A 26,421-nucleotide genomic window follows, 5' to 3' on the forward strand; every position below is an offset into this window, starting at 1 on the left:
GTTGGGGACAAGCCACACGTGAGCTGAGCTGGGGCCCCGGTGGGCGGAGGCCCTGTGAGCTTCCACGGGGTCACTCACGGAACATCTCAGGGCTCGGTTCACAGAGCAAATCGGGGTCTAGCCTCAGCCCTCCCAAATGCAGAGGAGCCGCTCCCTGTGAAATGTTCTGCGGAAACGCCCCTCCCAGGAAGGGGACCCGGAGGCACAGCCTCCAGGACCCGGGGCGGGGTCGGGGGCGTCCTCCCTGGGTCCTCCTGTCTGAGCGGAGCAGCAGGCTTTCTGAAGCAGTTCTCTAACTTGAAAGCGAGGGAGACTTGGGGCGCTCGGAGGCCCCTTGGGAGGCTGGGCGGCGGCGGCGGCGGCTCTGGGCCCCGGCGCGCCCGGCCACCCCCGCGGGCCCTCACCTCCTCTATGGCGGGCTTCAGGGTGACGTGCAGATATTGCATGCCTGCCAGCTTCATCGTCTCGTCAATGCATTTGGATGTCAGCGAGTTCCCTCGGAAGATCGTGTTGGGGTCCCTAGGGAGCAGCGTGGGTACGGAGGCGTCCTGGGAGTGGGGGGCCGCCCTGGCCATCGGACGCCTTGCAGCAGCCAGGGGTCCAGGCCTGCCTGCTGCATGACCAACCCCCCACCACTACGGCCACCACGGGGCCCCCAGGGCCCTGCGCTTCAAGAGCCGCATCTGGTCTTCAGGGACTCAGGACAGCCCCGGGGCAAAGGGTGGCCTCGCCACATCTGCACAGACTTGTATGGCTCTTTCTGAGCTGTTGGTCCCAGCAAAGCCCGCCTCCCAGAACAGTGGCAGGCCCTGAGGAGCAGGGACCCGGCCCCTGATGCCAGTTTCTTGCTGACCCCACAGCCTCGACCTCGGAACCTAGCTGCCCCCGGGCACCCAGCTCCCTGCTCGCCCGCCGCCCACCTCGTTTCCAGGAGGAAAGGCACAGTAGTGAAAGAGCCAGCATGTTGGTGAAGTCTGCGTGGCTGCCTCCAACTGCCTGGGCCCCCGCCCAGCCCCTCGGCAGGCCAGGACCCCAGAGGGTCTCAGGCCCAGCTGGCACTCACTGGGTCCTGCGGACCTCGGCGCTGGCAATGGCACTGATGAAGGGCACCACCCGGCCGTAATGCAGGAAGAGCCGCACTAGCGGGATGGCCGCCTCCTGCTTCTCCCTGCAGACCTCGCCCAGGATGTGGGCCGCGGATGCGGAGACAGGCTGGGGCAGGGTGCGGGAAGTGAGCCCCTGCCCGCCCGCCTGCTCCAGGAGCCACGCCCACCACTCACACGCAGCACAAGCCGCTGTGCAGAGGGCCCGCCCCGACCCTGGGGTCACAGTCAGAGAAACCGCAAGTCCCGGGCCTACTGGGTTCCTATGGCTCTGGTGTGGAGGGTGGGGTTCCTGTGGCTCCCGTGTGCGGGTGTGGGGTTCCCGGGGGGTCTCGTGTAGGTTGTGGAGTTCCCGTGGGTCTCGTGTGGGGTTCGGGTTCCCGGGGGTCTCGTGTGGGGTGTGGGGTTCCTGTGGGTCTCGTGTGGGGTGTGGGGTTCCCGTGGGTCTCGTGTGGGGGTGTGGGGTTCCCGTGGGTCTCGTGTAGGTTGTGGGGTTCCCGTGGGTTTCGTGTGGGGTGTGGGGTTCCCGTGGGGTCTCGTGTGGGGTGTGGGGTTCCCGTGTGGGGTTCGGGTTCCCGGGGGTCTCGTGTGGGGTGTGGGGTTCCCGTGGGTCTCCTGTGGGCTGCGGGGATTCCGTGTGGGGGTGTGGGGTTTCCGTGTGGGGGTGTGGGGTTCCTGTGGCTCTCCTGTGGGCTGTGGGGTCCCCACCCCCAGTAAAGAGAGACACAGACCGCCCCGAGCACTAGGCAGGCTGGGAGGTCCAGGCTGAGGGGCGGGGGTGGGGGGAGGCTGCCAGGTGCCGGGTGGAGGGGGCAGGGCCCTGGGGGGCGTGCAGGCACCTCCACGTCCGCCGACCTCAGCAGCAGGTCCCGCAGGGGGCTGTAGTAGTCGGAGGAGAACACATGGTCCTCCGTGTACACCACGTTCAAGCGCAGGGAGCCCAGATCCCCTGGCTTCAAGCTCTTGCTGCCGTTGTCCCGAGGCTGGAGGAAGTACCTGGGGCGGGACCCACGGACAGGCAGCATGAGGCCGCCGCTCCCCAGGGACCCTGCTGCAGCGGTCCTCCTGACACGGGCTGGTCAGCGTCTGAGGCGAGGGGACTCGGGGACACTCTGCGGGACACCCCCTGCGCATCCCCCCCCTCAGTGGCCGCCCCCGCCCCCGCCCACAGAGTCCCTGCACCGGGAGGGTCCCCCACCTGGCCCCCCACGGAGTTTGCAGGGGGGCAGCCCCCATGGTCGCTCACTCTGGGCTGATCACAGAGCCACAGACTCGGAAGGGGGTGTGGGAGTGGGAGGGAAGGGCAGGGCCGTGGGCAGTGTAGGAGACTCTGCAGTAAAACTGTTTTCCCTGGAGACTGAGCCCGGAAAATGGCCGTCACTGAGCAGCCCCGGGTGGAAAGACCCTCAGAAATGGACATTAGTGGGGAGGGAGGGCTTGTACTGTGGGCTGGGTGGCCCCAGACACAGGGGCACGCAGCGGTGCTCCTGACGGACACCCTCGTCCTCCCGGCCCACCCACGGCCTTGCAGCACCCAGCTGCCCTGAGCACCCCTGCCAGGCAGCCTGAGGTGCGAAGCGGCTGAGGCACTGGCCACCTGCAGGCCTCCCGTCCAGCCCCATCCCAAGGCCAGGCTGTTGGTCAAGCAGGGCCGCCTGGGAACAGAAACAGGGATTCCAGTTTCCTGGGATGGACGCTCCCTGGGGCACAGCACCGTCTGCCCGCATGTTCGCAAGTAAGTGGGCTCTGGGGTGAGGCGTGAGGCAAATGATTTGCGCCTGCCCCCACCCCAGAGGTGGGACAGGGTGGTGAAGCCACTATCGGGGCTGCCGGGCCGTGGGGGCCTCACCAGGCTTCGTGGGGGCTGGACTGCCGCAGCACCTTCAGTGGGACCCTCAGCTCCCCCAGGAACTCGTCCCCGAACTTCAGGTTGCTGGCGTTCCACAGGTCCACCCTGGAAGGCAGAAGGCATGGGGCCTCTTACCGGGTAGCCAGGCAATGGGAACCTCGAAGCCCAGAGCTAGGGCAGGACAGGCCCGCAGGCTACTCTGAGCACAGCTGAAGCCTGAGGTCCAAGCGCTCAGGCCCTTGGAGGGAGAGTGGCTCACCCAGAGCCCCAGCCCACGGCCTGTCGCTACGCAGAGGCTGGGCTTGCAGGATAGACCCCAGCCTGCCCCCAACTGAGTGTCAGAACCCCAGGCTTCAAGAGAAATCCTGACCCACAGGAACACAAACTGATATGGTGTCAAATCTGGAGAAGCCCTACAGTTCTCACGGGCATGGTGGTCAGACCCACTGTGGCTGCCCCAGACTCAGGCTTACGATCTGTCCCCAGACACGGGGCAGAGCTGCAGCCTGGGAGGCAAGAGGGCTGGCGAGGCCCAGAGGGACGCCCGGCCTTGCTAGAGGCACCGCCGCGGGGCCCTGAAGCAGTGGAACCGTGTGCCGGGCCAGGCCTCACACACGGGGGTTTGGAACTTTTGCACTGCACCCGGGAAGACACTGCCAAGTGGCCTCTAGCCACCTCCCAGCATCCTTGTGCTAAAAGGATCCAGAAAACTGATGCTCCTGTCTGTGGATGAGACAGTTACATCTTAGGCAGTCTGGTAAGGACTCCAGGGCCCTCGAGGAGGAGAGAGGGACGAATGGGCCTCGAGGAGAAAGGGACGAACGGGCCTCGAGGAGGAGAGAGGGAAAAATGTTTTCCTACATTGCTTTGTCTTAGTCACATAAGACATTTTTTCTTAAACTCTGAGTTGTTATGACAACAATCTTTAAGACTAACTTTTTACACAAATACAGGACAATTCATCTTGCTCAAAGGTGTGTCTTTCCTTAAGCTCTGTACTAATGATTATATAACAACAATATCTTGCTCAAGGACGTTTCTTCCTCTTAACGGGAACCTTCTGACTAACCTTGCTATCTTAAGAGTATGCTGTGCGAGGGGGTCTGGCAAAAGTGCTTAAAGCCTCGATCAGACGAGCGAGGGGGGCACTCCCCACCCTCCTTCTGATGTCTGTGTCAGAAGCCTTCTCTCTCCTTTTTCACTGTAATAAAACTTCTGCCAGACAAAAGCTCTGAGTGGTCAAGCCTGGTGCCCGGTCCTGAAGCTAAATCTTTGGAGGTCGCACTCCAACACCGTTCACCATAAGCTTCACGGACGGCGCCCAGTTTCCAAGCACAGCACAAGGGTCCGGCACTGCCTGGGGATCTTGACCCCGGACGCCCTCACCCACCGGATCTCCAGCTTGTCCACGCCCTCGTCCTCAAAGTCGAAGTGGGACTTGCGGCTGTAGCTGCAGGGCCTGGTCACCTGTGGGCACGGAGAGTGAGCGTCACGCCTCCGCTGGCCCTGGCCGCTGGCTCACTCCTGCACAGCCTTGCAGGTGCACCCCGTGAGGGAGGGCTGGCCACCTTTTCCTCCTGGCTACAACGAGCACATCCCAGGGCGGCACAGGTTCTTCACCCAGGCTCTCAGGCTGTGCCTCCAGGCCTCCACAGCCGCCCGATGAGGCCACCGCTGCCCATCCTTTGGAGGGCCCAGGCGGAAGAGGCCAGTGACCCCCGCACATCCTGACCCATCCCTCCAAGTTCGCTTGCAAAGTCCCCTGACAGCTTTCCACCCTGGCATTCCGTTTCCTGCAGCTCCAGCACTCCGTGCACACGCCTTCCAGCCCCACTCCAGAAGCCCCGCCCACTGCCCCTTGGAGGGCGGCGCACCTTCTCTGCTCTAGGAGCCCCGATGGCATGGTCGCCACACAGGGGCATGGCTGCTCCGCCCTGCCCGCGCTGGGCAGTGAACCATGGAGATGGGAGGGAGACCCTCACGCTCACCTGTGGTGGCCTTTGTGGGGGGACAATGGCCTCTCGAGCGTTACTGGGGCTGGCACCTCTGAGCAGTGGTTGGCAGTTCTGTGCCAGCCTGGCCCTCACCCACCAGCCGACTGGTGGTTCTGGTTCTAAGGGGCAGTCGGGGGCTCTCGTTCGAATGCACTACTTCCACCCCCGAAACCCCCACTATTTGTGGAAAAACAAGCCTCCCTCTGCTGCTCAGGGGAGACTGGGTGGAGCAAAAAAACCCAAACCCAGCCAGCCAAAGCCCAAAGTCTTGGTAGTTTGGGAAGCGTTGATCTGTCAGCATCCAACACAAACCCGGGTCCAGCTGGAAGAAGCAAGCAGCCTTTCTGCCCAGGGAAGGAAGGCGCTCCCGGGGGCTCACGCTGCCGGGTGGGAGGGACTCCAGGTGTGGGACAGCACCCCAGAACTCTCCGCAGCAGTGGCCAAGGGCCCTTTCGCCAAGGACCCTGGGGTGTGGGGGTCGATTGTGTTTGTGCCACTGAAACACCGACCTCAAAATAAAACACTTCGTCAAACTGGGGGTTGTTGGTCTTCTTTTTCACCTTCGTCTTCTTCGCTTCTGACCTGCATTCGAGGGGAAGGATCGGATGGAAAACACGTGGATTCCACCAAGGCTGGGCCACCCGGCCCTCCAGGGCACAGACCACCCGGCCGGCCCTCCAGGGCACAGACCACCCGGCCCTCCAGGGCACAGACCACCCGGCCCTCCAGGGCACAGACCACCCGGCCTCAACCACCAGCCCTCCAGCACCAGATGGTATGCAAATCAGGACCCTCTACTGAGCCAGAAACACCCACGTGAAGAACAGGAAGGCTTTCTCCTTACAAACTTTCGGCCATGAAGGAAACAGAAGGAAGTGAGACCGACACAGCCTGCCTGGCCCACCTGCTTTCAGGAGGGAAGCCCCACCTTAGCGACCTCGCCCACTCTGCAGCTGAGGCTGTACTTGCCTGCACGGTCCTGCCAGGGTCACGGTGGCGTAGGGGTCACACTGCCCGTTCACGATGGGGAGGCCTTGGCACTCGAGGATGCTGAGGAGAGAAGTGGCGGTCAGGAGGGCATCTGAGGCCCAGGGGCCATCTCTCACAGCCACCCTCAAGTCTGGGAGGGCAGATGTCTCAACAGCTCAGGCCAAGAGCCACAAGTCCCTGCAAAGCACCTCCCAGGCTCCCATCTAGTAAACAGAGATGGACACTCTGGTCAGCGGGCAGCAAGCACCTGGGGGCAAGAGGAAGTGTGTGTGCGCCCACGGGAAGGACAGACACGTTTCCAGTGTTGGCTGAAATCAAAGCACAGGAGCTGAGGGTCGTGTCTACGTGGTGGACTTTCTGAGGACCTAGCCCAGGAGGCAGTCTCTCAGACGGCCCTGAACAGGTGAGAGCGCCAGGGTACAAGGAGCGCCTGTGACAAAGACCAGGTGGTCGGAACGTCAAAAGGTCGCTGTTGATCAGACCCAGGCACCTCGGGTTGGTTGATCAGACCCAGGCACCTCGGGTCGAGGAGTCTAGCGCTTTTCCACACGTGGGAAGATACGGGCAGGAGTCTGGGCTCACTGAGATCATTCCTCTGATGGGCATCTCCGCTCTTTGGGGCCAGAGTCCTGGGCTGTCCACCCTGAGACCGGTGGAGGAAGGCGCTGCTGGGGGCGGCTGCAGTGGCTGCTGGCTTGGAGGCGCATCACCCTGTTTATGACACGGCAGGTGGCGTCCTGTCGGCAGTGCAGAGTTTCCAGAGCGAAGCCCCTGCCTTCCGACCCCAGGAGCTCGAGGGAGGTCTGCGCAGCCTGGTCAGGCAGGAGGCGGGACTGGGTCTGTGCTCCCGGGGGCCTGAGGGGCTTGCAGCCCTGGCCTGTGTGCTGCTTCCAACGTGCGCCTCAGGCAGGGAAGCCCCATCTCAGGCTTTGCTCCACCAACGGCCCTGGCTCCTGGCTCCCTTCGGGTCTGGACCGTGGTCCACCAGCTCTTGGACTGCCCTTGTCCATCGCCTGGCGCCCTGGTCTGTTGCTGGACAGGCCTTGCTCCTGCTTGAACTCCTGGCTGGACGCTGTGAGCCTCACATTGTCGGCGCCCGGGTTCTGGGCCCCTCTGTGCCGTCAGAGGCTGTGGTCTCTTGTCTGAAGAGACTGCTCCGCAGCTCTGTCCGGGAGGTGCTGGTGGCCTCGTCTGGGGACAGTCTGGTCTGCTGGGTGTCCGAGTGAGTGCGTGCTCTCCGCTGGGCTGGGGGAGACTCGAACGGCCCCCAGCTCTGTGGCCCCTTTGCCCTCAGCCCTCTTGCTCACCCGGCCCTGCGGGGCTCCACCCTGCCCATTTGTGCAGGTCCAGGGAGTGCCGCCGAGTGTGCCGCCCGCAGAAGATGCCCCGGCTCCGTGTCTCTCCTCACTCGCCCTGGGCTCTGCTGGGGGAGCTCGCTGGCTGTCACCAACGCACGTCCGGGACAAAAGTGGGCCTGCGGTGACGTCGTCTGCTTCCTCCCGTGGGGGCCAACCCCGTCCGCATGGCTGCTGCAGACGGCGTCAGCTCTTCTTGGGTCTTTGAGGTGAGAGAGGGCACGTGTCCCACTGTCCCATCCTGGCTGGAAGCAGAGCCCTAACCCCACTCAGACGCCGAGGGTCTGAGTGTCCCGCCTTCCTGCTTTGGGGAGACCAAGGTCCCGTTCACGCCTACAGATGGGCATCTGGTTGGCTTCTGCCCCTCGAGGGGCCTGGCGGTCCTGGCCCTTCATGGGACCTCCTCTCTCCAGGCAGAGCTCCGCTGCTCCCGCTCTGCGAGTGGGCGACCCTCTCTCCATTTCTGTGCCCACTGGACGGGGTGGGCTTCAGTAACGTCAGCGAATGTCTTTCCCTTCCACCCTTCTTTCTGGAATGTCGCCCTTCTCTCCCTGCTACAGATCTGGTCTGGGGTCACGCTCCTCCCTCTGTGAACTAACTTCTCAGTAAACAAGAATCTTGGGCACATTTCCAGGGACAGGCATGAAGCCGTGAGCTAGCCAAGGGCTCCTGTGAGGGGCCCAGGGAGGGGCAGACACCCCGAGGGACCCAAGGAGGGGGCTTGTGTGAGGGGCTGACACCCCGAGAGGCCTGGAGAGGGGTTTGTGTGAAAGTGACACCCTGAGAGGCCCAGGGGCTTGGTAGCCCAGCAGCCACAGTGGGACAGTGGGTGGATCTCCCCGGGAGGAACACACAGGGTGACCCGCCGGGTGGGAGGAGGTCCTCAGTCGGGGGGCGGGAAGCTGCGGCCCTGGGGCTGGAAGCAGGAGGAGGGACTCACTTGCCCCACACTGTGCCAAAGGCCCAAGTTCAAGGCTAAAGGATTCTGATCACATCCAGTTGTGAATCAGGAAGAAGGCAGGAGGGTGGGCTCACTCTGGAGCCTCAGGGACAACGGTGTCCTGGCAGCAGCTTAGTCGGGGAGCAGCTCCTCATGCACCTGGCGTCTCAGAGGCGTGCCTGGACGTGGGGCCAGCCGCCTGCCAGACAGCCACTGCCAGCCGGCACCGTCCCTCCTCACCGACCAGCACTCGGAAGCCTTCAAGCGGCAAGGGGACAGCATGACTGCAGCCACCCAAACATCCCAGAGAAAAGGAAACCCAACATGCTGCCTCCCAGGATGCACACAGGAGACCCATTCTGGGCTCATCAGCCTCCTCCCAGGGACGTCGCTGCACCAGCTGCACAACCTGGCGCTCGAGCCTGTTCAGAGCCGTCTGCCCAGAGCCCGTCTCAGTGGGAAAGGCACAACCCAAGCTGAACTCACAGAGACAGTACACATTCACTCCTGCAGACCGGCAGGCACACTCACACGTGTGTAAACTCACCCTTGCAGACCTGCAGACACACTCACACAGGCGCACACTCACCCCTGCACACCTGCAGCCACACTCACACAGGCACACACTCACCCCTGCACACCTGCAGCCACAGGCACACACTCACCCCTGCACACCTGCAGCCACACTCACACAGGTGCACACTCACCCCGCACACCTGCAGATTCACTCACACAGGTGCACACTCACCCCTGCACACCTGCAGCCACACTCACACAGGTGCACACTCACCCCTGCACACCTGCAGCCACACACCCACAGGTGCACACTCATCCCTGCAGACCTGCAGGCACACACCCACAGGGGCACACTCACCCCTGCCAACACACCCACAGGTGCACACTTACCCTAGCAGACCTGCAGGCACACACCCACAGGAGCACACTCACCCCTGCAGACCTGCAGGTACACACCCACAGGGGCACACTCATTCCTGCACACTTGTACACACACATGCACACTCACCCCTACAGACATGGAGGCACAGACCCACAGGGGCACACTCCTTCACACTTGTACACACACACCTGAAAGCACACACTGACAAGTGCACATTCACTCCACACTTGCATGCACACCATCACACAGGTTGCACACTCATTCTTACACACCTGCACACAAAGTGGTGCACACATGCACACTCACCAAGCATTATGGGTAGAAGCAGCTGATTTGGGGGTTGAGGTCAGAGGTCAAACCCCAACTCACCATTTCCTTGCGCATAAAGCCAGGGGCATGACCCCAACCTCTGGTAACCGTCACCCTGAGTGACTGGTTACTTGCAAAAACCAAACATGCCGCTTCCAGGGTGAGTGTGTGCCTCACGAGGATGTTCAGACCATCTCTGGGGAAGCCCCACTTCTGGGAATCCTGACTCATCTGTTTACAAATCATGACCTGCCCACGGCCTGGGGTCAGGTTCAGGGCCAAGCAGACCGGCGGTGGGGCCGTCCCGGGTCTTACCGCGTGGCCAGTTTGTGGCAGATGGCGCCTGAATCGGTGATGACCTCACTCAGCCTCAGCTCCAGGTGGACCTTGCCCTGGAAGGCACAAGGACAAGGGGTCATGGGGGCCATGAGCAGCGGGGGATCACGGGCTCCCATCAAGGACTGGTGACACCTGGCCCTGCGTGGCACCCACGGCCCGTCTCCCTGCCCAGCTCAGATCCCGGAGTTTATGTCTTCAGCCCTCCTGCTTCACGTTGGGCAGGATGTTAATGCAAGTGCTGCGTCAGAAGAAAGAAAAGGAAAAGACCCTGAGGGCAGTGTCTGCAGCACGTCCGGCTGCTGCTTGGGCTAAGCCCACTGCACGCTGGGGGCCTCGGGCACACTTGGTGTCTCTGTGTCCGCCATGAGGCTGGTCGGAGGCCGGGAGCCTCGGCCCTGCTCTTCAGGAAGGAAGTCAGTGCTCATGGATGCTCTGGGAGGACGGGGCAGGGCTGGAGGAACGCAGCTGGGCTGGGGCTGTGTGTGCAAAGGGCCCCTGGCTGAGGACAGCAAGTGGGCAGGACGGACAGGTGGACACAGCCAGGGCATTATCAGGGCTGCAAACAGAGCGGGGAAGACCAGCCCCCAAAAGTACAACAGGAGGAGCACGGTGCGGGTGCTTCTGTGAGTGTGACGTTAAACTGGACCGACCTTCCTCAGAACGGAGCGGCACTCGGTCACTGTCTCCAAGTTCCTCTCCGAAACCTCCCACGGACACAAAGGCCATTGGCTGCTTGGCTGCACACGTAAGTGTCCCCTGGGCTTGCTCTGACCCCAAAGGGAGCCATGCCCTGGCCTCTCCAGGGAGGTGGCTCCAGAACCCCTGCCAGGCTGAGGGCTGGGGTGGTCCCCTTCCCACAGGAGGGTCAGATGAACCTTGCTCATTAGCTGTGAGCCCAGGTAAGATGTAGTGAGACTGCCAAGGTCTCACTCTTGCATTACGCTGGTCTGAGAGAAGAGAGACTCGGGGCAGAGTGCTGAAAATGCTGACTTCATAGACTTCCCCGTCTTATTTAAGGGGGATAATGACTGAAGAGCATCACAGACCCGGTCACACGGAACATCCACTGAGACAGACCAGCCTGGCTTCAAATACACGTCAGCAGGTCTAGAAAGCATCGCAGCCACTCTCAGACCACGCTGGAAACTGAACTAGAGCTCAGTGACAGGCAGAAAGCTAAAAATAACAAAATATACGGAGATTAAACAACACATTCCCAAATAACAAGGGGGCCAAGGCAGAAGTTTCAGGGATAAAACTTTGAATTTGTTTCTTTTCCTAAGTTGGCATGAAATAAAGCGTCAGGGTCTATGAGATGCAGCCAAGCGACATTTAGAGGGAAATTCAAGGCAGTGAGTCCAGAGACTGGGAAGGATGGAAGGGCTAAACATCAGTAGTCTAAGCTTCCACCTTAGGAAGCTAGCAAAAGAGAAGTTAAGCCTAAAGTGCCAGAAGAAAACAAATACCTTGAATCAAAGCAGAAATCAATGAAACCAAAAACAGGAAATCAATAGAGAAAATACATAAACCCAAGCTATTTTAAAAAACAACAGTAAAATTGGTAAACTTCTAACCATGCTAAAAAGGAGAAAGAGGACACACGTTACTAAAACCAGAAACGAAAGCGAGGCATTGCTGCTGGCTCCAGGAAAGCAGCTGTGGTTCCGACAGCGTGGCTGAGAGCCCCAGAGGGGCCACGCGCACTCGCATCAGCCCACGAGGGCACACGCAGGCACACCAGGGCCTGGCGGGGCCTGGGTGGTGTCGGGGGCCCTGCCCAGGTGCACGGCTGTCGGCAGGCGGGGCCCGGGGAGGGACAGGGCCCAGACCCCATGCATCTCTGAGTGTGAACAGGCTAACCAGCACGCCCTGGGAAGCCTTTCCTGTGACTTCCTATGGCTCGATAACGACTTCAGAACTAAAAGCTAAGCTTTTTCAAAAAGGCAAGAGCAAGGGAGCCCTGCGCTTGCCACCAGCGCGGCGTCTAAATCTGGGGGCTGAGCAGCGGGTCAGCTGCGGCTGCAGGCGGAGTCTCTCGGGAACAGCAGTGACGGGAAAGTGCGGGCGGAGGCAGCGGGGACGGGCGTAAAGCACACGCGGCACACGCATCTGACCGCCTCCCAAGGAGGGGCTGCCCGGCTACCGAGCAGCGGCGGCCACTGTCGTCCTGCAGCGTCGGCGCCAGTCGGGACTCGTCACCGCCCCTCACTCTGAGTGATCACAGGCCCCGCTGCCTCCCGCAGCACGTGGGGCCTCGGTCAGAGTCGAGCAAGCGTGAGCACCCTCACCACATCCTGGGCATCTCAACGCACCCATGTGCCATCTCCCTGTCACAGTCTGGGCATGGCCCCAGTGGTCACAAGGCGTCCACAGCAGAAATCCTGAGCCCTGGCACACAGCTCCAAGCTCAGTGGAGGCCCCGGGTCCATGAGGAGGCATGTGGACACTGGGCCAGGAGCCCGGGAAGGCCTCATGGGGCCCCCAGAGGATTTGGTCTGTGATCCTGCTGTTTGACCCCCAGGAAGGCCTCCTGGGGCCCTCAGAGGATTCGGTCTGTGATCCTGCTGCTCATAAAACCTCGTGTGATGGGGAGGAAGCCAAGGCCCAGAGCACCAGGGCCACGCTCCGCTGAGCTCAGTGCAGGCCAAGCTCAGCGCAGACTGGGGCTACCATGCTGCTGGCAGAGGCTCTGGTCTTGGAACCAGGCGCAGCCTGGGCTCGGGGACAGGCTGACCAGGAGCACAGGCAGGGTCACCAGGGGAGAGAAGATGCAAGCAGGCCCCGCAACGAGCGTCTCCTGGACCCTGGGCCCAGGCAGCGGCCCTGCTGGGGGGAAGCCCCGGGCCTGGTCAAGGTGGCACTCCCAGTTAACATATGGCTGGGGCACCGGGTGGGCCCTGGGGATGCTCAGGCCACAGGCCCTTCATCACCCCTTCGGTCCTTCTTGGGGCAGGGAGCCAGGACACACGTGGGCACCTCCAGTAGACAGAGGCCCACAGCCTTAGGTTTTCTCACCTTACTCTATCTTCCGTCAGCTGTCACGTTCTTTTGCATTTTACATTTTTAAGCTGCACAACTAAGTCTGACAGCAACCAATGGAATAAACAAAATGAGCCGCCCGGGAGGACACACCCGGGGACAGTCTGCTGCCCTTCCCGCTGAAGACCAGAATGCTGCCACAGTCAGGCCACAGTCAGGCCTCCGCCGCCCCGAGGCACCTGGGCCCGTGGGCTCCCTGAGCCTCACCTGCACTTCGGAGTCAGCGTCCACATGCTGCAGCTGGAACCACGTGTCCCTGTTGTGGTACTTCTGCAGGTCTTCCTTCTGGATGGCCACCTTTCCTGGAAGACCCATGCAGAGGAGACCAGTCATGAGGGGCCGACCTGCCCACCCGACTGCCCGGCCAGCAGCATCTCCACCCTCAGTGTCAGTCGTCTCAGACCAAAACCCAGGATAAAGCACTGGGAGACGGACAATGCGGTAAGGTCACAGAGGCCACGTTTTGTCTCGGAAGTGCCACATCCACCCGGACACACCCCGTCACTGCCATGGCGTCCACAGCCTGGGGCTGGGCGGGCTCCTCCTCCCATGTTGCCCAGACTGTGGCTCAGGGCACCTGGGAGAAATCTGACAGATCGGGGGGCAGCTCTGCCAGGGGTGCTGCCCGGGCCCGCGGTGGGGTGTGGGATGGGGTGAGGGGGCAGGAACTCAAGGCAGCCATGTCACAGCCCCTCCTGCCCCAACATCCATGCTGTGGCACGTGGTGGGTGGTGTCTACTGAGGACTTTGCCGCAGGTACCCCGGAAATGTGTGAGCTCACATGAGCCATGGCTGAGAACTCACACGTGTGCACATCTAGTGTGTGTGTGTGCTTGAAATAGCTGCAGCTTAGAACTCACGCGTGTGCACACTTAGCTCATGGGAGCATGCACAGTCGGTTCAGTGTGTATACATGTGTTCCCGTCAAGCCTGCGGAATGAGCCGGTTACCACCTGCCTGGGTCTATGAACCAGTGTCTCTCGACGTGTGATCGTGGGCCCCCTGCATCCAAACAGCTGCAGGGCTTTCTAATGCAAGTTCCCGGGCTTGTTCCAGAAGAGAAAGCAGCCTCCGGGGTGGAGGAATCTCCAGAGGAATTCCTCCTGGAATCTGCATTTCCACAAAGTCTGCAGGAAACTCCTAGGGTCCCAAAGTTTGAGGGTGCCCACTCTCAACAGCTTTACGTTCCTGACACAGGCTTGGTACTGAGGAGTCAGAATGTCAGGAAAACACACACATAAACATGCGTGTGTGACGTGTACTACCTGGTCCAGGATCGCAGTATTTAAATATTTGTCTACAACCATCATGCATTGTTCAGTCACCTTTTTCTTTCCAGGAAAGCACAGGGGCAGTTATCAGATGCGTGCCCACAGCCTGGAGTGACAGAGGGCACCAGGCTGCCCACCTCCCCACACTCCGTGGCCTCGAGCACAGGGACCACACTGTCCAGCAGGGGAGGGGGGAGCCTGGCCATGTGAGCACCCTGTACACGTGTGTGTGCACATGTGCACAGATGTCCTAAATACGCGGTAAATCACATACGGAAACAGGAACAGTAAAGGACAACATAAAATTAAACGTTTTAAAAATTCAGTTGCTTCCTTTTGGAGCTCAGGACACACAGCCTAACTCAGGACCAGTCTCGTCACTAAAGACAGCACGATTGAAGAGCCCGGAGCTGGTGGGCCAGCCTGCCCTCACCCAGGACACACAGTCCTCCTCTCCGAGGAGGAGGGCCCCATCTCGGGCTTCCGCGAAGATGCGTGCCGGCTCTCATGAGACAGGAGCACTGGTGGCCTCACAGGGAGGCCTGCCTCGTGGTCCCCAAACCTGCTGTCCCCTTGCTTCGTCCAGCAGCTGTCTGGGGGCAGGCGGCAGGTCGCTGATGTGGCCTGGTCCCTGAACAGGCGGCCTGTCCTGCGAGGCTCCGGGCCTCCTGCCTCGTCAGGTGCCTTGCCGTCCCCTCTTTCTGCCTCGTGCTTCTCCCAGACACTGTCCCACCAGACTCTCCCACGATGCGCCCTGCTCTCTGGCTCCCCTGCGAGCTGTAGGTGGCCTCGCTGGGGCCTGGTCCCATCTGCCAGGAGGGGGGAGGTTTGCGGAGAAGGACGCCCTGCTGCTGGGCTTGGGGGCTCAGGAATGCACCCACAATGCAGGAGGCGGTAACAGCCAGAGCAGAGAGGAGGTGTCAGCCCCAGAGGGTCCCGCACACTCTGCACCCGCAGCCCGCCTTTGTCTCGACCCTCCTCCGAAACCCGCTGTCCCTTCCCTAGGGTGCGCCGCTAGCCCACGTCACCAGCTCCTCCTCATCGCTGAGGAGTCTCCCTGCCACATGTGCTCAAGAGGAATCGAAAATGTTTGCTCCTTCTTGCTAGTCTGTCTTCTGTCTAGCTTCGCAAGGGCACTCAGAGCACCCAGGTAGGGGAGACAAGGTCTCTGCCCCGCAGTTTTCACACTCTGGACGCCAGACATCGACAGATGCCCCTGCCGGGCACAGGCAGGAAGTCAGAAATGAAACAGGGACACGCCGTCCCGAGAGCTGGGGGCTGCGGCACCGTCCCCTGCCTCACCTCCGTCCCCTTGCCCGCTGTCCCCGCAGCACGTCAGCACGTCCACCACGGACCTCCGCTCACCTCCCAACGTCACACGCGGTGGCTCAAGGCCAGCCCTCTGTCCACTTGCACCGTGGACGCAGCACACCTGGCTCCGGGGTTCAGCACTGATCCCTGCTCACGTCGACCTTGCTGGCTCAGCTCTGGCCACGCGAGCCGGATCCTGCCCACCACAGGCCTCACAGGGCACTGAGGCCACAGCACTCAGAGTCAGATGAGGAGCCCATGCCAGCGAGGGGGCAGAGGGCACAGGCACACAGCAGCAGAGGCTGCCGCAGAGGGCAGGCCGCAGGAGAGCCGAGAACGCAAGTCACAGCCAGGAGGGCCTTCCTCCAGTCAGCATCAGCAACCCGCCCCAGGCTCCTCCCCTACCACCTCGCCTGGTTTGGGGGGGCATCTCGCCAGGGCCTGATGTGAGCTCCCCCACCTCTGACTCCTGTCAGCAGGCAGAGCCCCCAGGAGAAGACTGTTACGTCTCTGCTTAGCTCCTACAAAACTCTACCCTTCTCCCCGATGGGAATATGACTTTGAGTCTTGCAGGCATGAAGCCACAAGAAACAAACATTTCTTGGAACTGAATTGGGCAACACATTTCATTGAAAAGGGATAGAGAAATGTTCAGATTCCACGATTAGTTCAGCTGGGTAGGAGGGCTACATTTGAAGTTGGAGATTTTAAGTAACCACAGTGTTTTCATGGTTTTTTTTACGGGAGTAGGGAGGGGCCACATATTTAATACTCAAACTGCTTCTACGGCTTACACATCAGTACTCCTCTTTATTTTTGGAAGTGCTTAGTTCAGATTTAAGTGGGTAATATAGGAACACAAAATAAAATCCGAAACATCCAAAAGGATGTAAAATAGAGCCAAGAAGAAGCTAGCCTCTCCCCTGCGACACAGGCCCCACCTTGCGGTCACCTCTGTCACCAGCTGCCGGCCCGTCCTTCTAGAGGCTGACCACGTCAAGAGCATATGGGCGTGAGCTCTCTACATGGCAGAGGCAGTGCTTCCACAGGCTGTCCTGGGGAGCACTGACCTGCAAACCACTTAAATGTGCCCAGTGTGTCATAATCCGTAGCTTCCCTGATTGATCTGGGTGACACCAGGTCACTGTATCCCTTGGGCCTCACCCACTCAGGAGGACAGACTCAGGACCCACGAGGAGGAAAGGCACACGGCCTTTCCACCGCGAGGGCCCCTGTGTGTTACTTCCTCTGGCAGCACTATACCTGCTGGGGTCTGTTCTGAAGAGGGAAGCATGGCAGGAAGTCCCAGGAGCGGCGTGTGGCAAGGGGGCAGGCACGGTACAGAGGGCGCAGGAAGCTGGGCAGCCGAGGGTGGCACCTGCAGGACGGCGGCTGAGGAGGGGCAGCTGGGCGCTTCCCAAGCCAGGCGGGGGCAGAGACACTCTCGCACTCCTGTTCCCCTGGTGTCGAGCAGGCGCACGGAGGCAGAGAGAGAAAAGCGGCCTGCAGACTCGAAGGGAAGAAAGAAGCCTCTACTTACAGAATCTACAGGAAAAGCTACCAGAGCGGCTGTGTTCAGCAAAACCACAGACACAGAGTCAGCACGTAGGAATCAAGCATATCTGTGCACAGAAGCGATGACCGTGGAACCCGAAACTGAAAAGACACGACACACCCATAGAACGGCGGCCGCATGGCTTGAGCCTGTGGCGCGCTGCGTGGGAAACCTGTCTACAGCGCCAAAACCATGAGCAGAGGGACAGATGTATATATAAACACACACACGCACACACACACCCATGCGTGTGCACACGCACACGCATGTACACCCATGCGTGCACACACGCATACACACACGCATGGGTGCACATGCGTGCATACACACGCATACACGCATGCATGCGCACACACGTGTACACACACGTACACCCATGCGTGCACACACACGTACACACACGCACATACGCACACACTCCCCACACATAAGTGTGTGTGTGCATGCAAGATGTGTATGCTGAGAACACATCACAAAACCCTGATGAAAGAAATTAAAGACCCAAGGATGTGGAGAGACATACCATGCTGGAGGATCTGAGACTCAATTTTCTTAAAGTGTTAATTCTCCCCAAATTAATCTACAGATCAATGTAATCTCAATTATTTTGGAAATTGATAAGTGGATCAAAAATGTAAATAACAATTCAAAAGACCTAAAATAGCAAAACAAGTTTGGAAAAGGACAGAGCTGATGAGCTCACAGGACTGATTTAAGACTTACTGTGAAGATAAAGGAATTGAGACAGTGTGGTGTTGGCGTGAGGAGAGGAGTGCACATCAGGGGAACAGAACACAGAAGCCACAGCTAGACCCATGCGTGTAAAGTCAATCGAGTCTCAAAAGACGCTAAGGAACTTCAACTGGACATCTATAAGGAAAAAAACAAGTCTTGCTATATGTAAAGTATACTTAAAACAGACCTAAATATAAGAACTAAAACCAAGAACTTTCTGGAAGAAAAAAAGAGAAGATCTTCACAACCCTGGAGTAGGAAAAGAATTCTTAGATATGACACCAAAAACACACACTATAAAAAGGTCTTTATAAGTGGGAGTTTGTAGAAGCTAACCCTTTTGCCCAGAAGACCCTAGTTAGAAAACGGGGAGACAAGCCAGAAGCGAGAGGGGGATGCCTGCAAGCGCAGGTCCGGAAAAGGGTCCGCACCAGAGCAGCTTAGACCTGGAAGTCTCAACAAGAGAGCCTGCCTGAAAGCGCAGAGGACTCAACAAGTCACCAAAGCAGAGACGGAGGGCAAACAAGCACACGAGAAGATGCCCAAATAACTCTTCATTATGAAAAAGCGGGGAAAGCTACAGTAAGATACTGCCCGTGTGCTAGAATGAAAATGAGCTGAGAATAAAAGAAGCTGACACAGGCGCTGGAGCAGAGTCGAAACGGGGCAGGAGGGGAGCGGCGCCAGTTTCTGCCGAGGCAAAGACACACCGTGGGGAGAAAAAGCGTCCTCCTTCTGCTCTTGCAGGTTCTCTGGCCTCTGCAACGAAAGAAAGAAAACGAGGGAAACCAGACAGGTTTATTAGCATGCATTTCAGATACGTGAGGGGAAGCCTGGCGATGAGTAGCTCCAGGAGGCGGCAGCAGCTCGGAGCATCCCCACCTGAACCAGTCAGGGGTTTTCAGAGGAGTGATGGCACAAAGGAGGAGCTGCACGGAGTCCGAGTTTCAGGGGCACTAGAGGCTCAGAGGGCTCGCTACGTGGGCGCCCTGGGGGGCACCTCCAGGCTGGTCGTGGTCTGGACTTGTTCCGGGTTGCAAGGCAGAGAGATTTCCATGTGTCTGCTTCTTCTTAACTGCCTTCAGCTCAAACAATTCCTCGTGCCAAAGTGGCCTATTCGGGATGGCAAATTCTGCCGTCTTCTAAAGCCTACAGAATGCCCCAGCACTCTCACTCCTAGGTACTTTCTAAGGGAAATAAAACCATTTGTCAACAAAGACCTAGACAAGAAAATTTAGGGCAGCTTTGGTCACAGTCACAAAACACTGGACACAACCCCACCCCCATCTGGTGATGAGTGGGCGGAAGCGGCCTTCCCTGCGCCGGGCACAGTGCACTCTACAGCTCAACAAGCTGGCCTACGGACCAGGGGGCCAGGCTCTCACAGCAAACCCCTGCCTTTCACAGAGAAGCTACAGGACCGCCCTCCCCCCGACGAAGGTGGGAGCCGGTGGGAGGGGCCCCACCAGCCACCCTCCCAGAGCCGGCCGCCCTGACCCGGCATGACCTCCACCACGCTCACACGAGCATCTCCGCACCCTCCCTGGGGCACCCGGGACCCGGCCCGCGGGGGGGGGCCACACGGGGCTGCACAGGCAGAACCAGGCACCGTGCCCTCAGATCACATGGCAGACGCGAGAAGCCGCTGACACTGTGCTCGTTTCTGTGACACAAATTTATACCCTAGACTGTGGTTTCTCATCCCGGTAACAACATAATTGCTAGTCATAACTTTAAATTACCCCTGGAGATCAGACAGCCTCTTATTTTTATGGTTGTGAGAAAGATTTTGAAAACTCTAAATCTGGTTGCACCCTGACACATCCTAATTTTAAAGCCACTAGGAATTGCTAAACCACGATTTTGCTAGTTATCTTTAAAAATAGCAGGTGCCTTAAACAGAATGATTAATAAACATCTTTGTTGTTCAACTCGCTCAGTCATGTCTGACTCTGTGACCCCATGGACGGCAGCAAGCCAGGCTTTCCTGTCCTTCACCATCTCCCGGAGCTTGCTCAAGCTCATGTCCATCGAGTTGGTGATGCCTTCCAACCATCTCATCCTCTGTTGTTCCTTTCCCCTCCTGCCTTCAATCTTTCCCAGCATCAGGGTCTTTCCCATTGAGTCAGTTCTTCAGATCAGGTGACCAAAGTATTGGAGTTTCTGCTTCAGTATCAGTCCCTCCAATGAATATTCTGGACTGATTTCCTTTCAGATGGACTGGTTGGATCTCCTTGCAGTCCAAGGGACTCTCAAGAGTCTTCTCCAACACCACAGTTCAAAAGTATCAATTCTCTGGTGTGCAACCTTCTTTATGGTCCAACTCTCACACCCATACATGACTACAGGAAAATCCATAGCTTTGACTAGATGGGACTTTGTTGGCAAAGTAATGTCTCTGCTTTTTAATATGCTGTATAGGTTGGTCATAACTTTTCTTCCAAGGAGTAAGCGTCTTTTAATTTCATGGCTGCAGTCACGGTCTGCGGTGATTTTGGAGCCCAGAAAATAAAGTCTGACACTGTCAACTGTCAAAGTCTGCCCATCTATTTCTCATGAAGTGATGGAACCCGATGCCAGGATCTTCGTTTTTTGAATTTGCTGAATTTTAGGCCAGCTTTTTCACTCTCCCCTTTCACTTTCATTAAGAGGCACTCTGGTTCCTCTTTGCTTTCTGGAATAAAGGGGGTGTCATCTGCATACCTGAGGTTATTGATATTTCTCCCAGTAAACCTGATTCCAGCTTGTGCTTCATTCAGCCTGACATTTTTCTCCCTCCGGCAACACATCACATTCCAAACCCACCGCGCTGTCCCCTTTCCTCCTTGAGCAAGCCCTGGTGTGTCCAGCAGACACCCCAGCACCACGCAGGGAGCCCCAGGCCACGGGAAGTGAGGGCTGGCGGACACAAAAGAGCTGCTCCCACAGTGGCAGTGGACGCAGCAGGCGCTGAGGGGCAGCCCTTTGCTGAGCAGGGTCTTGGCCAACGGTGGTGGCCACGTGGGCACCGGGGAAGGGCCTGAGGGGGGCTCCAGGCCAGGAGGCACCAAAGGCACCTCTCAGTAGAGGCTGGAGCCCATGTCTGGCCTCAAGGAGGAACCACCAGGGCTTGACAGCTGCTAAGGGTTCGTTTGGGCACCATCCTGAGGGCAAAGGTGGCCAGGCCTATAGGGTGAGCGGCATGAAAGTGCCCCCCGCCTCCCCCACATCGAAAACCTTCCGGATCAAGCGCTAAAGGTCCTGCTGGCAGCCCAACCAGAGCTCCATCTTAAACAAGTCAAGCTACGAATTGCCTGAGTTCCTGTGTGATCCAGGCCATGCACTTGTCAAATAAACCCTGGTGACCTTTACTTCAAACTCAGCAGTTTCCAAGAATGCGACTTGTTGGCCAGACCCAGTAACCAGCGTCTGCATCTAGACAAGTGTGAGAAGCTCTGACCCATGTGCTGGGAACTCTGCCAGACGCCTCCTTAGAGGACCTCAGCGCCAGCACTGCCTTCAGACCTTTGTGAGGGCCACTGGCCTGGACACAGACACCCTTGACCGGTCACATGTGGGTGGTAAGCGGAGCTAGCCGGGCGCCCCAGGAGTGGGCGGGAGACTGCAGGGTTAGGGGCTGTCAGAGCCAATTGCTCTGCCCCAGAGCAAGCACTGAGACTACGCCTGCCAGGAGCAGCCAGGCCACCAACCACCAGCTGGATCCCGAGGCTACAGCTGAGCCCATGTGGTGGGGGCTCGGGTCTAATTCTGGGGCCAAGGGAACTGATGGGGCTTTCCTGGGACAAAGGCGCAGCCACCGAACGGGCAGCTCTGGGCTGCTCCGCATTTAAGGTGGGCCTTGCTCTCTCCAGGATGCTGGTGCATCTGGGACCCTGACACCTCCGAGAGCCCCTGAACATCTCTGAGAGTCCCCAACACCCCTGAGAGCACCCAACACCCCTGAGAGCACCCAACGTCCCTGAGAGCACTCACCCCTGAGAACACTCAACACCCCTGAGAGCACCCAACACCCCTGAGAGCACCCAACACCCTTGAGAGCACCCAACACCTCTGAGAGCACTCACCCCTGAGAACACTCAACACCCCTGAGAGCACCCAACACCCCTGAGACCACTCAACACCCCTGAGAGCACTCACCCCTGAGAGCACTCAACACCCCTGAGAGCACCCCAACACCTCTGAGAGCACTCACCCCTGAGAGTACTCAACACCCCTGAGAGTACTCAACACCCCTGAGAGCACCCACCCCTGAGAGCACCCAACACCCCTGAGAGCACCCCAAAACCTCTGAGAGCACCCAACATCTCTGAGAGTCCCCAACACCCCTGAGAGCACCCAACACCCCTGAGAACACTCACCCCTGAGAACACGCAACACCCCTGAGAGCACTCAATACCCCTGAGAGCACTCAACACCCCTGAGAGCACCCAACACCCCTGAGAGCACCCAACATCCCTGAGAGCACCCAACACCTAGAAAGTATCTCCAACACCCCTGAGAGCACCCAACACACCTGAGAGCACCCAACACCCCTGAGAACACTCAACACCCCTGAGAGCACCTCAACACCGCTGAGAGCACTCAACACCCCTGAGAGCACCTCAACACCGCTGAGAGCACTCAACACCCCTGAGAGCACTCACCCCTGAGAGCACTCAACACCCCTGAGAGCACCCAACATTGCTGAGAGCACCCAACACCCCTGAGAGCACTCAACACCCCTGAGAGCACCCAACATTGCTGAGAGCACCCAACACCCGAGAGCACTCAACACCCCTGAGAGCACCCAACACCCCTGAGAGCACTCACCCCTGAGAGCACTCAACACCCCTGAGAGCACCCAACATTGCTGAGAGCACCCAACACCCCTGAGAGCACTCAACACCCCTGAGAGCACCCCAACACCTCTGAGAGTACCCCAACACCCATAAGAGCATCCCAACAACTCTGAGAGTACCTCAACCCCTCTGAGAGCACCCAACACCTTGAGAACAGCCTCCCCCATAGATGGGTGCTGGGTGTTAGGGATAGGCAGGGGCTGGGGTGGTTGGAGAAGCCTTTGGGAGTCATTTGGGGGCAGGTCCAGGGGCCCCACTCTAGCCCTGATGGACGGCTCCCATGTGTTTCCATGAGCTCGTGGGGCATTGCCCCGCACCCGCTGATGGCCAGCCTGGGACAGCCAGCAAGGTCAGGCGAGACGCTGGTACAGTTCGCTGGCTCAGATGGGGTGTCCAAGAGATGCCTCAGTTCCTCCAGAACAAGTCCCCATTCAGAAGAGGCAGAGAAAACGAAGAATACACCTGCTTGGTTGGTCGGGACCTACCTATGATGGAATCCCTCCGGAAAACATCTCGATCAAAAATGTAAAAGGACAGGTGACGGAAGCTCCGCGGAATCTCGCAGTAGAAGTCCTCTCCATAGAAAGGGCTAGACGGAGACAGAGGGACAGTGTTAGACCCTGTGAGCCACGCCCCCAGTCCTGGGGGGACTGGAGCTGGGGTGTCGTCAGTCCTGGGGTATCAGTCCTCAGGGGTGAGTCCAGGCCACTCCCTCTTGGTCAAGGGGAAGCCCACAGTGTCTCTTCGTGGGGACAGAGTTGGAAGCATTTTTCCAAAATAAAGGCAGCTGTGGATGGTGGGGAGCAGGGTCAGACTGTCTCTCCTTTCTGGGGGACCCAGAGGGCCACACAGCCCCAGCCTCCCGGTTGGCACCCTTGCCCAGGCATCTCTGCACATGGGTCGTAGAGGCACGGTCGCTGGCTTCTCCAGATAAAGGGAGCCTGCAGCCCAGAGATGAGCTGGCCTGAACCACCACTGTATGATGAGGGTTTAATACCAGCAGCCCTGAGGAAGGCCAGAGTGCCCTCCTTGCTAATTATAGGGAGAAGTTCAAAAGCCCATTCCCCTTTCCCTGAGCCCAGAGGAGCAACCACCTCCCTCTGGCAACAGTCATTCCCCACCCCCCACCCCTCAACACTGCGCCAGGCTGGCACTGCCCCACCCCCACCAGAGCCAGCCTCAAAAAAGAACCCACTTTTCCCCTTTCGTGCTGTCCTATGTCCAAACACGGGCACCCGTTTCCCAGGTCTGGGGCAGGGGCGTGGCGGGGGCCACGGAATAGAGGGGAGCCTCTTGTGAGCCACAGATGAGCCCCAGGGCAGCCCACATGGAGCCCAGGGGCCCAGGAGGGGGCTCAGGACCGCCCGACAGAGCAGCGAGAGCCGGAAGCCAGGCAGGCAGGGCCAGGTCTCCAGAAAAGGCACCGGCCAGATTGAACAGCTCAGCGTCTGGCTGATAATCACACATTGATTAAACATCCCCTAAAACCTGGAGTGAAATTCATTAAGCCAAACACCGTATCCAAGCATCCACAGAAGAGTCAAGGATCGAGGTGATGGCAGCCACAGGGCCAGTGCTACGGGCCATGGTCTCAGCCCACGCAGGCCGCCCCAGTGCTGGGAGGCCCGCCCACCCCGGGCATGATCCCGCTCAGCTCCCAGAGGCAGCAGAAACCCCTTCTAGCTTCTTTGGAGTCCCTCTTACACTTCCTCTAAACGGTTTTAAACTCCTTTAAAATTGCCAGGCAGCATGGCCCTCGGTGCCTGTGAGTGTGCATTACAACGGCTTCTGTTTGAGGCTCCCAGACCCTCTCCAGAAGCTCAGGTTCCCCTGGCCGGGGGTCACGGCCAGAGCACAGGGCGGGCTGGCTTCCGGAGAGAAAGCCACTCCATCCACACGAGGACGTGGACAGTCAGCCGCACCCCTCCAGCCGCCACTCACATCTGCATGAGACGGTGGGCAGGGCCCGTGGCCCGGGCAGCTCCTCGCCCCCCCCAGACTGTCTTCCCGCCTGGAAGCCCCTGCTCACGTGGGGTTCACCACCCGGCTCACACCCCACACAGGGCCCCCACACCCCCCAGGGAAATCATGCGTCCTCACCAACAAGTCACACCTGGATGGTCCTTTTAGGCCACACTTCCTGAAGCAACTGAAGCCACCAGATCCCAGAAGCTTCAGAAAGGCCCTGAGGGAAGGAGGGTGTCGGGGAGACCCCTGGGGGCGAGGAGGCAGCAGCCTGGGGGCCCTGGGGGAACCCAGGGGGTCCCATTAACCTGACTCCCAGACAGCCCGGCCTGCAGGCCCGCAGGGACAGACTGAGCCCCCAAGAAGGGTGGACGGGGTCCACCCATGGTCTCTCCTGCAGGGCCCCGGCCTGGCCAGGGCCTGGACACCGTGGTCAGCAGGGCATCTGGGAGCTCAGAGAGAAGCCCCCCACCCTCAGACTCAGGGGCTCAGGGAGGATGGAGACAGGTGCTGGGGGGATGCTCTGAGCTGCAGGCCTGCCCTGGACCAGACAGCCCCAGGACTACAGGGGGCGGGGTCCCCATCAGGGCCCCCGGACTATGGGAGGAGGGTCCCCCTCAGAGCCCCCAGGACTGTGGGGGAGGATCCTCTCAAAACACCCGGGACTGGGGGGGAGGGTCCCCTCAGAGCCCCCGGGACTGGGGGGGTCCCCTCAGAGCCCCCGGGACTGCGGGGGCGGGTCCCCTCAGAGCTCCCGGGACCGTAGGGGGTACACCCACTTTGGACCTGAGACCTGCATTTATGTCAAAAATATTTTAAGCTTTAACTTGAGAAATTAGAGAGAGAAATGCAAGCAAAGAAGATGCTATTTGTACAGTCTCATAATGTCAGTTGGTGTTTTCTAGTCAACAACTTGGTTTTCATTAAAAACATCTGAGAAAATGACGTCTTTCCCCTCAAACCACAGACTTCCTCTCCCCCGTCACACCCTAACCCCAAACAGCTTCTCCCTCAGAAGACTGCGGAGGCCCTTCTGGGTCTAGTCACTCCCATCACACAGAGCTCTATTTTCCGAGCAATTTGCATCTCTCGGAACGAACAGAAGGACCCTCTCAAGTCACTGACCCTCATGTTCCTTCTGACTGCAAACCGGAAGCTCGCGCCCACCCGCTAGGGAACGGCCTTTCATTCGGGAGAGACCTTGGCAAGAGCGGCGGACTGAGAGTCTGTAACTACAGCCCGGTCGATGCGCTAGCCCCTCCTCCCTGCGGCCCAGAAAGTGGTTATTTAAGCAACTTCTAACCACACAAAAGGACAATACCTACAAGCAAAAGAGCAAAACACCACTGTGGCCTCACTGCTCAGAAGTAACTACCACACCGGCCTTTAGGTCCTCACACTCCAGGCCGTTTTTAGAGCATCCCAAGGTTTAAGCAAAAAGGCATCTTACTCTGAACGCAGCTTTGTAACCTGCCTTCCTTGCTTGACAGACACAACCAAACAAGGGGGCAGGACGTGCCTGCCTTGCACTCCGCAGGGCCCCGGGTCAGGGCTGCAGGGCCAGTCACATAGCCGAGGCCTGGAGGGATGGGGGCGTCCAGGCAGGAGGCGCAGCGCACCGAACACAGCCGCCCCTGGGGAGGCGAGGGTTGGAGCAGGAGCCCCTTCCGACCCGCCCCGGGCAGAAGCAGACAGCGTCATCCTGAAAATGATCACGCACGTGGACCAATGGACATGAAGAACGGCCACTGCGTGCAATACTCCTGCAGAGGACTGGATCAACCCAGCACTGAAGTCAAAGTCAAAGTCACTCAGTCGCGGCCGACTCTTTGCAACCCCGTGGACTACACAGTTCGTGGAGCTCTCCAGGCCAGAATACTGGAGCGGGCTGCCTTTCCTTCTCCAGGGGAGCTTCCCAGGCATCAGACCC

The 26,421-nt window shown here is 59.1% G+C and overlaps 1 protein-coding gene across 2 annotated transcripts in view; it reads right to left on the minus strand.

Annotated features, from left to right (window-relative positions):
• The window catches only part of RASA3 (RAS p21 protein activator 3), an 85,214-nt gene that overhangs the window by 21,254 nt on the left and 37,539 nt on the right, over positions 1–26,421 (minus strand). For both annotated transcript variants that reach the window (XM_068984575.1, XM_068984574.1), the window contains exons 3-12: positions 23,012–23,115; positions 13,024–13,118; positions 9,754–9,830; positions 5,916–5,996; positions 5,456–5,528; positions 4,343–4,419; positions 2,953–3,057; positions 1,943–2,099; positions 1,064–1,212; positions 405–519 (exon numbers count right to left, since the gene is read on the minus strand). In XM_068984575.1, the coding sequence (XP_068840676.1) occupies positions 405–519; positions 1,064–1,212; positions 1,943–2,099; positions 2,953–3,057; positions 4,343–4,419; positions 5,456–5,528; positions 5,916–5,996; positions 9,754–9,830; positions 13,024–13,118; positions 23,012–23,115 (1,033 nt within the window). The remainder of the gene's footprint in view (positions 1–404; positions 520–1,063; positions 1,213–1,942; positions 2,100–2,952; positions 3,058–4,342; positions 4,420–5,455; positions 5,529–5,915; positions 5,997–9,753; positions 9,831–13,023; positions 13,119–23,011; positions 23,116–26,421) is intronic.

The sequence above is a fragment of the Capricornis sumatraensis genome, chromosome 12 (genome assembly GCF_032405125.1).
Source record: "Capricornis sumatraensis isolate serow.1 chromosome 12, serow.2, whole genome shotgun sequence".
NCBI classification, from domain to species: Eukaryota; Metazoa; Chordata; class Mammalia; order Artiodactyla; family Bovidae; genus Capricornis; species Capricornis sumatraensis.